General features: G+C 60.8%; 1 protein-coding gene across 11 annotated transcripts in view; it reads right to left on the reverse strand.

Annotated features, from left to right (window-relative positions):
• Positions 1–6,993: 6,993 nt before the first annotated feature.
• NUDCD3 (NudC domain containing 3) overlaps positions 6,994–12,070 on the reverse strand; it is a 59,575-nt gene continuing 54,498 nt past the window's right edge. For 2 of the 11 annotated variants that reach the window (XM_032305414.1, XM_032305418.1), the window contains 2 exons: positions 10,612–10,800; positions 6,994–8,522 (listed from right to left, as the gene is read on the reverse strand). In XM_032305414.1, the coding sequence (XP_032161305.1) occupies positions 8,412–8,522; positions 10,612–10,800 (300 nt within the window). In that variant the 3' untranslated portion in view covers positions 6,994–8,411. Of the gene's footprint in view, positions 8,523–10,604; positions 10,801–12,070 lie in introns of those variants that run through there. The other 9 variants (XM_032305419.1, XM_032305424.1, XM_032305426.1 and 6 more) reach the window with 7 other exon arrangements.

The following is a 12,070-nucleotide window of genomic DNA, read 5'->3' on the forward strand; positions in this document are numbered from 1 at the left end:
AAAAATGAAACAAGATGGGATCAGGAGGGAGACAAACCGTAAGAGACTCTTAATCTCACAAAACAAACTGAGGGTTGCCAGGAGTAGGGGGGTTGGGAGAGGGGGGTGGGGTTATGGACATTGGGGAGGGTATGTGGCTATGGTGAGTGCTGTGAAGTGTGTAACCTGGCGATTCACAGACCTGTACCCCTGGGACTAATTATACATTATATGTTAATAAAAATAATTATAAATAAATTAAAATGGAACTTGGGAAAATAAGCAGTGCTGCAGCAACTGCTCAATCACAGGCCAACCTAATCCCAAACTTCACTCTTTACACAAAAATTAACTCAAAACAGATCGCGGACATAAGTGAAAATACGAACTATAAGACTATAAGAAAAAAATAGGAGGAATCTTTGAGATCTACATAAAGATCTACCATAAAGATACTAGAAAGCATTCAGCAGAGTTTAAGAAGCTGGACCCAAAGACATTAAAGCTTTTGTTCTGAGAAAGAGTCAGTTAAAAGGGTAAGACTGATTAGAGACTGTAGGAAACTATTTGCAAGTCACACATCTGACAAGGAGCTTTTATCTAGAATATATTTTATTTTATTTTTTAAAAAGATTTTATTTATTTGACAGGCAGAGATCACAGGTAGGCAGAGAGGCAGGCAGAGAGAGGGGGGAAGCAGGCTCCCTGCTGAGCAGAGAGCCCAATGCAGGGCTCGATCCCAGGACCCTTGAGACCATGACCTGACCCGAAGGCAGAGGCTTTAACCCACTGAGCCACCCCGGTGCCCCTAAAATATATTTTAAAGAATTAAAAGTTGACATTAAAACAATTGATCCAATTAGAAAACAGGCCAAAGATGGGGCAGACATTTCAGAGAGACACGTGGCTGACAAAGGCCATGACAAGGTTGGTCAGCTGGCCACTGGGGAAATGTAGGTCACACCCTGGCCAGGTGCCAGGACACAGGGGTCAGAAAGGTCCCCAGTATAAGGGTCCTGCTGCAGTGGTGGTCATGTGACCATCCTGGAGGGCAGGGCCTGAGACAGGTGTTGGAGGGCTAGTCAGTGTCCTCACAGCTGGCTCCTTCCAAGGCTCTGTGTGAGAATCCCTCTCCTCACCTTTCCCACCTTCCAGAGGCGCCCAAGCTCCTTGGCTCATGGCTCTGGCCATCTTCAATACCAGCCTTAGACTTGCACCTTAGGATTTAAAAGTCTTTGTGATTACACTGGTCCACCCAGGTAATCCAGATTTTTTTTTTTTTAAGATTTATTTGATAGAGATCACAAGGAGGCAGAGAGGCAGGCAGAGAGAGAGGGAAGCAGGCTCCCCGCTGAGCAGAGTCTGATGTGGGGCTCGATCCCAGGACCCCAGGATCACGAACTGAGCTGAAGGCAGAGGCTTAACCCACTGACCACCCAGGCATCCCCAAAATATTCTTATCTCAAGTCAAAGCATTCCTTCATTTCACCTGACCTTCATAGCCTCATACGGCCTATTCCTGGGTTCTGAGGACGAGGACAAGGACGTCTGCGGGGTGCTTTCTGCATGTCACAGCACCAAATGTGGGTAGGGCGCAGTGGAGCTAGAGTTCTCCCATGGCCGGTGGGAGCGTGAAAGAACACAGCCTCACTGGAAACTCGTCTGGCAGTTTCTTGTGAAGTTCAGTGTCCATTTACGTGACCCAACAACTGTGCAAGATCTTGGGCATTTACCCCCAAAGGAAAGAAAACTTACATTCACACAAAAAGCCTACTCGGGAACACTCATAGCACTTTATTTCTAGTAGACAGACTGGAGACCACCCAAGAGTCCTGGGGTGATGGGTGGCCCGTTTGCAGCCGAGGTCTGGCAGCCAGCAGGTACAAGAGTCAGCTACTGATACTTGGTGAGCTCCGGTGAACCGCCCAGTACACAAGTGAAAACCCGACGTCACAAAGACACGGACAGTGCATTCCGGGAGCATGGACTGCAGTGGCGGGGAGCCGATGAGAGTTTGCCGGGATTAGGGATGGGGTCAGCATGCCCAGGGCAGACCCCGTGGTTCCATGTCCCCATTGTGGCAGCAAGTGCACAGAGAGGGCCGTGACTCTCACATAGTGCTGCACACGCACGCACACACACCCACTGTGGGGCCTGGAGAACAGGACTCAGAATGAGTTCTGTGGGCTGTCCCAGTGATTGTCGGGCTGGCTCCAGGGGACAGGGACACTCCACAACTTCCTCGACTCTACCACTGACCGCAAACAACACAGGTCTGAATTGCGGGCGGGTCCACCTGTATGTAAATTTTTTCCGATAAATACAGCAGAAAGTGCAAATGTATGTTTTCTTCTGTATGATTCCTTAGTGCTGGCTCCCGGCCTCCCACACAGTGAGAACGCAGAACGTACTACATGACACGCAAAGTGCGTGTTCACCAATGGCTACTCTATCGACACGGCTTCGGTCAACAGCCAGGTGGTGTGGTGGCTTGAGGGGGTCCAAAGTTGTGTGGCTGGGACTCCCTGCGCTGTTGAAGCCCCAACTGTACCTCCAAATCAGAAGTTAGAAGTTGACCCAGAAGCTGCCCTGGACCCCATCTGCTCAAGTGAGGAAGACAGCCCCTGGCTGCGCGTGGAGCTCCCCCCTGCTCTCCCTCTCCCGCTGGCCAGTGCGGACAATGGGATCCTACTTTTCTGAGGCATCGGCCAGTAGGAGGGGGGTGGGGTGGTCAGAGCCCACCCTTCTGCCATCCTGGGACCTCTACACAGGCTCTGCTGTGGCCGCCCCCTCCCACACCACCCCCCTCAACACCCCCAGGCTCTCAGGACCTGACTAGACTGACAGAGGTTCTGCCAGGGCTGTGGGGCAGACGTAGGTCTGGACCTTGGTCCTGGTGCTGGGCGACCCCCGGCCGAGCCATGCCGGCTTGGGACTGGGCAAGACAGAGTACAGGGCAGAAGCCACAGCCATCAGGGACAATCCCTCCATGACCAGAGCCCTCGTGCCCAAGGCAACAGCCCGGCGCAGAGGAGTTTCTGGGGCTTCTGTAACCAACAGGCTCAGGGACCTCACACAGGTTTGGCCTTAGCTCTGGAAGAAGGACGTCTGACATCAAGGTGAGGGCACCCCCTTGCCTGCTCTGCTTAGGGACGCATCACTCCACCCCCCATTTCAAGGTCACATTCCCTTCTCCAACCATGAGCCTCCGGCCCCTTTGAAGAGGGGTTGGTGAGGACCCCTGGTCTGCCGTTACCATGTAAGGGGACACGACCCAGGTTCGGGGGCAGGGGAGACCCTCTCACAGGTCTGCCTCTCACAGCCTGCCACCTCCTACAGACTCAACGCCCCTACTGCCCTCTCGCGGGGGCCGAGATGCAGGGCCTGGTCACTTCTCCATTCTGGGTAGCCCCTCACCTGTCCTGGGTCACGGACTAGGACCAATGGCACCTGAAATGGAGCTTCAGCCTCCGTGGCCACAGAGGGGACCTGCCACTGTGTGCCTCCTGTGCCGCGTCTGGCCCAGCCCCTCCATCTGCCTGCAACCGAACCCCGGAGCCCTGTCCGCATAGCACCCAAGGCCTCTCCCACTGGCCCCTGTGCCCTGAGCACATCCCTGCCCCCGGAACCTACCTGGGCCATCCCCTAGGCCAGGGCGCCCAGCTGCGCCCCACACAGGGCCAGGCTGGTGGGGGAGAGGCCGCCCCTCCAGAGGGGGGTCACAGGCAAGCCCATGGTAAGCAGGCAGCGTGGTGGGGCCGTGGGGTCAACTCTGCCTCTGCCACAGCCACAGCTGCCGGACCCGGCTGGCTCCCAAGTTTACGCAGAAATCAGAATTTTTGGAAAAACCTCATCTTCACCACCAGCAACAAATGAAAAGACACTGTAATGGGTATGGCGTTTCCCTCTGGGAAGATGAGAAGGTTCTGGAGATGGATGGACGGTGGCGGCTGCACCAGGGGAACGTGCTCCATGCACCTGAACATAGTTATGACAGTAGGGAATGGGCCCCGAGGCACAGTATCATTAAGGGCATGGGTGCCAGGTTCCCTCTTGCCTAGAGGTCGGGGAGGAAGGCAGCCCTGAGCGAGTGGGGAGGGGTGTCCCTCTCTGAAGGGGGTGTAGTAGTGACAGCTGCCCCACACTCTGGTGGCTGGACCAGGGGTCTGTGGGGTCCAGAGGGTTCCTGGAGGCAAGGGGGCAGCATCCCACCCCCAGTGACAGTGCACCCCCCCACCCCGGGTGCTGAGGCCTCTGTGCGGGATGATCTTGCAGCCAAGAACATGGAGGAGCAGAAGGCCCCTCCACAACTCCATGGTGCCCTCTGGCTTGGGGTGGGGTCAGGAGCCACTCAGGCGCACACAGCTTCCAGGGTGGACGTCTGTGTGGTCATAGCACCCGCAGAAGGGGCCCTGGAGGGGCTGACAGGTACCCCTGCAAGACCTGCCATCCCGCACACCCGGGCGCCGGCCTGCACCTTTCTGCCAGGCAATGGCCTCTCCTCTCCAGTGCACATCAGAAGCTGCTCCCTGCCCCAGACTTCAGAAATTGGGGTCAAAGCTAAGGCCTGACCCTCGTCTTCAAGTCCTGAGCTGGTGGGACCTCTCCATCCCCACTCCTGACCCTGAGGGGGGCGGTGCCCCACGTGACCTGCTGAACCCTCCCCAGTCTCGTCACTAGCCCCGATCACCCGGAGTTCTGATGAGCCACTTACCTCACCTGTAAACACAGGGTGCGCACCATCTTGTGGCTGGCATCAGGGGCGTTGACAATCCCCGCTGAGACCAACAGGTACCCAGGGTGACCTTCATGGCCCCTGATGATGTGTCCGGTGCTCCAGAAACACCGCCTGCCTCGCCTTAACCAAGAGGATTGACACAGCCGTCTAGAGACAAAAGCAGGGACGCACCTGGCTTGTGGGGCAGTCCTGAGGCAGCCAGGTGTCCCCAAAGGAGTCTTCAAGGAAGCTGCCACTTGGAGGGGGGAGTCAGGGGCCCCAGGGGGCTGGGTTGCGTCCTACCACTTTCCCCACCAGAGGTGGTCTCCAGTGGTGTGCCCCCAAACCCTCCATCTGACATCTTGGCAGGAGGGTGGTCTGGACACAGGGTGGGCAAGGCACCCAAGTGCCTGGGGGTTTAGGCAGGGAGGTGTCTGGAGCGCCGTCTGGGGGAGGGAGGAGCCCACGGAGCTGTGTGGCAGGATGAGAGACCTCTCCCCCAGCCCTGTGGCTGCTCTCACAGCGCGGCTCAGGACAGTTTCCTCTTCCATGCTTCTGCCTCCAGCGGCCCCTCTGTGGACCGCTCAGCACTGGAGGCTGACAGGTGATCCACAAGGCCCCGCCTCATGCACAGGTGCCAGTGAAGCCCAGCATTCCTTGGGCCTGGCACACGCTGGACAGCTCCTTAGTCCCCTGCTGCGGCCCACCAGGAGACATTCCCCAGGCCACAGGACCGTCCTGGCCCCAACCCCTGGAAGGTTACCACCTGGGCAGCTTCTCAAACCCCCTGCCCTGCGGGAGAAGCCCCCAGCTGCTCGATCTCCATAGCCACACTGGGACCCCTCCTTGGGGAGGGGCGCCTGAGCCATTGGTTCACTTGGCAAATGACGCCGGGGGCTTACCCTCCACCTGCAGAGCGTCCTTCAGTGCCAGGCCTGTGCTGCACGGACGGCAGAAGCAGGGGAGTGCCTTGGGGCTGGAGCAAGGAGCAAGGAGCAAGGAGCCAGCAGGCGCCATAGGGTGTGGGGCAGGAATGGGTCCAACTAGAGTCTCAGGGCATCACTTCTCTGTGGCCATGATACAGCATTTGGAATAGAATGTCCCCAAAGGTCCATTCGCCTCTGGCAAGAAAGCGTGGGAAGCAGCAGGAGAAAGTCAGAGGCCTGCCTTGGTTTCCTCCTCCAGGGAAAGCAGTCTCGGGCCAGCCCAGCAGGACAGCACCTACCCTGGACAAGCACACCAGGCTGCCGGGGCTCCTGGCCGCAGCTGGAGCATGACTCTGTCCCACATCGGCTAGTGTCCATGAACTGGTCCTGCCCCCCAACACCGTCCAGGCAGGCAGCAGCAGCCCAGCCCAACCCCTCCAAGCATGCTGGGGGCAAGGGCTGTTGCCGTCCGCAGCGGGAGAGGACATGAGGCAGCACCCAGCTTGGCACTCGGTGGCCGAGGCCTGGGCAGCTCTGAGGCCCCGCAGCAAGCTGACATCTGACGGCAGGCCAGGTGCAAAGAGTCGAAGCAAGCAAGAAGACCACCAGGCTTGAGCAGACAGTGGGGGTGGGGGGAGATGGTTCCAGAAGCTGGGACGAGCGCCCAGCCACGTCCATGTAAGCGCCAGCCTGCCCGTGCAGCAGACCCAGGTTGGTGGCCTCGGGTCTGTCCCTAGGCAGTCAGTCCCAGGCACACATGTGGGCACCTTGGCACAGCGGTTGCCACTTCCCAGACGTATTTCCACAGGGAACACGTACTGTTCACCCTCCTACACACTTGGGAGCAAACTGTTCAAAGATGGGGCCACTCGTCCCCGATGGGTTATGCCTAGTCCTGGACATCTGCGTGCTAATGAACCATGCATCCTCCCTCCATTCATTCAAGAAGCACCACCAGGTCCTGTCCACTGAGCACAGTCCCCAGGGACAGGGGTGACATGATCCCACGGAGCCTGCCAGGGTGCAGGCAGATGAGAGCGCCCAGCACAGTGGGGCCAGCGCTGTTCCACAGGGCGCGGGAGGAGGGGTCCTCTGGTGGAGGCTTCGGGACCCTGTGCTCACCTTGAGTTTTCAGGACCTGCTGGAAACCCCTGTGAGCTCTGCAGCCGCAATCCTTTTTTCTAGAGCAAAACCTCTGATCTCCTGAAAATCACACGTCAGAGACAAGTGATGTTCAAAAGACACAGAAATCCCCCACTCTGGGGTCTGGTTTGTATGGAGCCGGGGACCTCACAGCTGGAGTTCCGGAAACATCCACATGCACACACACACAGAAGTCTCGGCAGCAAATGACACACACGGACACCACGGTGCTTAAACACAGATTTATTGCAAACCGACACTGGAGAGGGACTTCGCAGACGGGCACCCTGCTCTCCGCGGACCTCGGCTGACGGAGCTCAGTGGCTGATCGGCGGTGGCCGTGTCTGGAGAGAGAAAACACGCAGGCTGCACCGGCTCCAGGGCCCAGGCCGGCAGCAAGGGTCAGAGGACACCCGTGAGGACAGCCCGCCCTCCGCCACATGGACCAGCACCTCGGCCCGGCCCACCACTCCCAGACGCCGGGGAGCCACTGTCACGACAGGCAGGATGGGCAGAAACCAACACTGACTATAATGTCAGACAGGGGAAGACAAGGGACCACAGAGTCCACGGCTCCCCAATCTCCCAAGTAGCTGGGGTGCGGGCGCATGCCGCACCTCGTCATGCCAGAAGACCTTCACGGCGTGGTCCAGGGCCCGAGACCACCCAGAACAGTTCTAACACAAGGCGCCGGTGACGTGGGACAGGCGTGCACATTCCAGAGGCCCCGAGGACGAGTCTCAGCAGCTCCATGACTGGCCGCAGAGCCAACTACAGGAGACAGGGCTCCGCATCCCCGAAAATGCTCCCCACCAGCGACCTGGTATCTGCACTTCCCTTAACGGCACCAGAGCCACCCGAGGCTTCCCAGGGATATTGGGAAGGAGGCATTCAGGTATCCCCACCCATTTCTGGCCTCCGGGAGCCACATACCTGCCCCCACAGGACTGACGAGCCAGTTCCCACCTACTCGGGTGATGGGGGCTGTTCCCAAAAGGACCATCACCCAGAAAGGAGTCCCTGTCAGCCGGAAGGACAGAGCCACGAGGGGAGGCCCCGGGAGACACGCTGGCCGATAGCCCAACACGCCGTGGTCCCGGCTGGCGGAGCAGGGGCACAGCAGACACAGGAGAAGGGGCGCCGCACTCTGCTCTCCCGAGGACACCCAGCTGGCTCTCTGACAAGAACCGGGTCCCACGAGAAGACATGGAGAACAGTTCCTGCTGTGCCTGTGGCCACTCGGGGCTGTGTCCCCAAGTTCAGAAGCAGCGACCAGGACCCACCTTCTGCTGCTCTGCAACGGGGCTGAGCAGGCAGCGGACGCATACAAACGCCAAGCGACACCACACGCGCACAGGTGCAGGAAGAGGTCACGGCCAGGGCGCCCCCCCACCCCCCGCAGGTCAGCAGCTGGCCTGGCACCCACGCCCAGCCCCCAGCACGAGGAAAGCAAGCAGAGCGTGCGCACAGCAGCCAGAGGAGAGCGGGTGGCCGGCGTCCCGCTCGCCCCGTGCTGCTCCCAACAGTCCAGAGATGCAGCGCCCGGCACCGCGGGTCCACCCTGGAAAGGAACGACGGCGAGGGCAAACCCGCCAGCAAGTCCCTGGCAGGAGGGAGCCCGCGGCGCGCTCCCTTTCCTCTGGGCACTAGAACTGCACGGCCCCCGGGGAGATGTTGAACATGGCCGGGTCGAATCGCTGGCCTCGGAAGGGGGAGCCTTCAGCATCCCAGCCCTTCTTCAGCATCTCATGGACTTTCTACAAACAGAAAACAGACAGAGGTTAACGCACGGCCCAGAACGGGACTCGTTCCCATCCTCTACACAAGGATCTGCCGTCCCTCCTGCCCGTGCCCCCTCTCCCTCGGCATTAAGCTCAGTGGTGCAGCCACGAGCATGGCCGACAAGTCCCAAGGTTAACGGATCTCTGCCGACCTGGGGTGCATAACCACACCAAGGGCCTGGAAAGCACCCCAGCCCCTCACAGGCCCAACCACCCCTCCTCTCCAGCTCCTGCTGCCCCTTCCAAGCCCCTTCCCCACCAGCCACTCTCTGGACAGGAGCCCCACGTGAGCCCTGACCGCTGGTGAGGACTGTGTACTGGGGCCACCCAGGGTCGTCCAACTCCCGCTACCCCCCCACTGCACCCCTAGGCCCTGTCTCCTTGGGAGCCACCAGCCAGTCCTGCTGACCCCCTGCCCCCAAATTTCCTACTTCTCCCGGGGACCTGCTTCCCTCCAGTTCAAACGTCCATGGCCATATGCTTCCCCAGATCTGGCTCCCTCACCACCAGCTCCTGGCACAGTGCTCCCGCCTTCATGCTCGTGGTCCGAACCCGCTCCCCACATGATGCATCCCTCACAGCCACGTGCGAGGTCCACGTGTGCACACACCCTCCCGAAATCGCTGCTGAGCCCAGAGGAGTCCTGGACGGCAGTGCTGGTGCCAGCCATTCGAGAGTGGGTCACCTGGCCGAGGGGCACAGCAGCCCCCGGCTCCCCCATGTGGGCTCGGTGCCTGGCATGCACGTGCCCCAGGGCCGCACGCTGCCCCTGGCACACGTCAAGTCCTCGTGGGGCCCCCTTCCAACTCGAGGCACAGAGACCTGTCTGTGAGATGGCAGCACTGCTAAAGCTCTTCTTTAGATACGTCCCCATCGGGTGTCTGTCCCTGGGCCCGTCGGTGAGAGCCTCCTGCTCCCCACGCAGGTGTATGTGGGCCTGGGAGCCCGGCCACTTGCAGGTGGCGGTGCTCGGGGCCCCTCCATGGCCCCGAACTCACACGGCTTTCTTCCGGTGGCCACAGGCAGCAGTCCCATAACGGCCCAAGGCAGTTACCAATGCCCACGAGGGCAAGGCCCCCACCTGCGAGCTTGGCTGCGACAGTGGGAGATACAGGCCACCTCGGCCCCTCCAGCCCTATAGGCCCAGGTGGTCAGGGAGCCTGACCAGGGGAAGGTTCGGAGACTCGGGGCAGGAGGACTGAGGCAGCAGTCCTGAGGAGGACTGCGGGATTGGGGCCGCAGCCCTGGTGCCCGAGCCACCCGGCCACCTTGGACACAAGCTGGCACCAGCACCTGATGCTCCTCTCAGGGGCGCTGGAGTCCATGACCCAGCCAGCCCTGCCCGACCGGCGTGCAATTGTACTCCCTGAGTGACCGCCGCAGGAACGAGGCTGTCTGCATGGGGGCCCTGAGGAAAGGGCGGCAGGAGCAACACCGGGAGGAACAGTGAGGACGCCTCAATCCTGAGTGGCATGGGGGCCGTGTCCACACAGGTGGAACGAACGAGGAACCCCGCCCCCGCAACACGGGCCCTCGCCACTGCCCATCACGCTGAGAAGCGCACACAAGCCGGAGGGAAGCGACCCTTCCTCGCCTCAGCGGCCACACAAGGAAGAGCAAGCGCGCCCAGCCCACCTGCATTCCCACCCCCGGCACATGCTATGCACTGTGGACCTCTGCCTATGCGTGGTATGGACGACCTCTGCCCACGCGGACCCCTCCTGCCCCTCCTCCGACGTTGCAAGGGGACTCGGAAGGATGCTTTCTTTCATCCCGTGGGCCCTGCAGCAAGGCTGAGCCTGGCTCCCCACAACTCTGCAGAGGGTCCTCCCGGGGCTCAGGGAGAGGCTATCTGGGCACCCCCACACCCCGACCCCAGACAGCCAGCCTCGCGTGCGTGGTCCCACGTCTGTGTGGCCCAGCTGCGCGTCCCAGCCCTGCCCCCTCAGGCTCTGGAGCACAGCGGAAACGGCGCCCCGCCCCACAGCCCCGGCAAGGACCCCGCGGCAGACCCCCCCGCCCCCCGCCCAGCGGCCCCCAGCGCCCCCACCCACACGCCCCTCACCAGCTCATGGCTCTGCGGCTTGCCCTGCAGCTTTTGGTGGTAGTCGAAGGTGAGCCTGTCCAGTACGGCGTGCTCCTCCTCGTCCACCGTGGCCATGGAGCGCTCCTTGTTGATCTTGTCGATGTCGATGTGCTCCTCACCCTCCAGGACAGCGCTCCACCAGTACTCGCCCACCTTGCTCAAGCTCACCTGGGACATGCGGGCACACAGCGCTCCGTGTGGGGGAGGCTCTCGTCGCCTGCCACCCTGGATTCTCCCAGAGGCGGAGGACCCGTGGGTGTGAGCGCCCCACACCTGCTCTGCAGCCGGGACCCCAGCCTGGCCCCTACCCTGGCCTCCCTACACCACCAGGGACAGGGTCCTCCATCCACATCCTTTTCCCTTGTCCTTCTGGCTCACCCACGACATCCCCAAGGACCTCTCCTGCTTCCAGCACAACCCCAAAGCCAGGGTAGCGCACGGACAGGACCCAGACAGCATGCTTCCCTGTGGGCTGGTAGTGGAGCTCCTCAGGGGCCAAGAATGGGCTGGCGGGCGGCCCACTGTCCACGTAGTCTCCAAAAGCACGAAACCCCCAATCACACCCTGAAGGCTGGGAGGTAGGGCAGGTAAGACTGGCCTGTGCCGGGTTAGCTGTCACTCAGAGCAGCACCCCAAGGAGAGGAGGGTTCTTGGCCAGAGGACAACTGTGACACCACAGGCCCGGAACTGGCCCCTATCAGGGATGGCTGTGAGAACACCATGTGCCTGAGCCCAGCCCCCCCGAACATCGGCCCTGGCCACCAAAGCAGGGCTCCATCCCAGTCCTGCAGAAGGACTCGGGGTACAGGCACAGAGGCAGGGCAGGCCACACAACGAGAGGGTGTCCGGGTAACAGCAGGGTGTCAATGTCCGAGGATGAAATAAGCCTCTCCCGTGCCGAGTACCCCAGCAGGTGTGGGGCGTGAAGACGGGAGGATGAGGCCGTGGGCTCGGAGACGAGGGACTGCTCCCTGCCAACACCACGGCCGGCGTCTGGGGTAGACTGGATTCGCAGATGCTCTGTTTAGCGCTTCTCCCGGACTCTGCTCCTCAGTTTGTGTGCAGGGACCTGACCCAGACTTCTGAGACCCCAGAGTCGAGAATGCAGCCCCCCTCCACCAAATACAGATCTGGGTTCCAATGCACGAGAACCTTCCGGGGGAGAGGCCTCATTGTTCCTGCTGTTCCTGGACGGCACGCCGAGGCGCTTCCAGGCCGCTCTCCCTCTGGGGGACAGAGACCCTCAGGCTCTTCCCACCTGCAGGCCCCCTGTCATCACCTCTGTAGAGGTCACTGCACACACCCCAGAGTTAGCACCTCACACGCCTGACCGTGCAGGGCTAAGGGCAGAGCTGCTCTGTGGCCATCAGCCCCACCTCCCAAGGCCACGGCAGGGGTCAGCCCCGCACTGCCAGGAGCCCCGCTGCCGGCCCTTCCA

Source organism: Mustela erminea, chromosome 11 (genome assembly GCF_009829155.1).
Source record: "Mustela erminea isolate mMusErm1 chromosome 11, mMusErm1.Pri, whole genome shotgun sequence".
In the NCBI taxonomy this organism is placed as follows: Eukaryota; Metazoa; Chordata; class Mammalia; order Carnivora; family Mustelidae; genus Mustela; species Mustela erminea.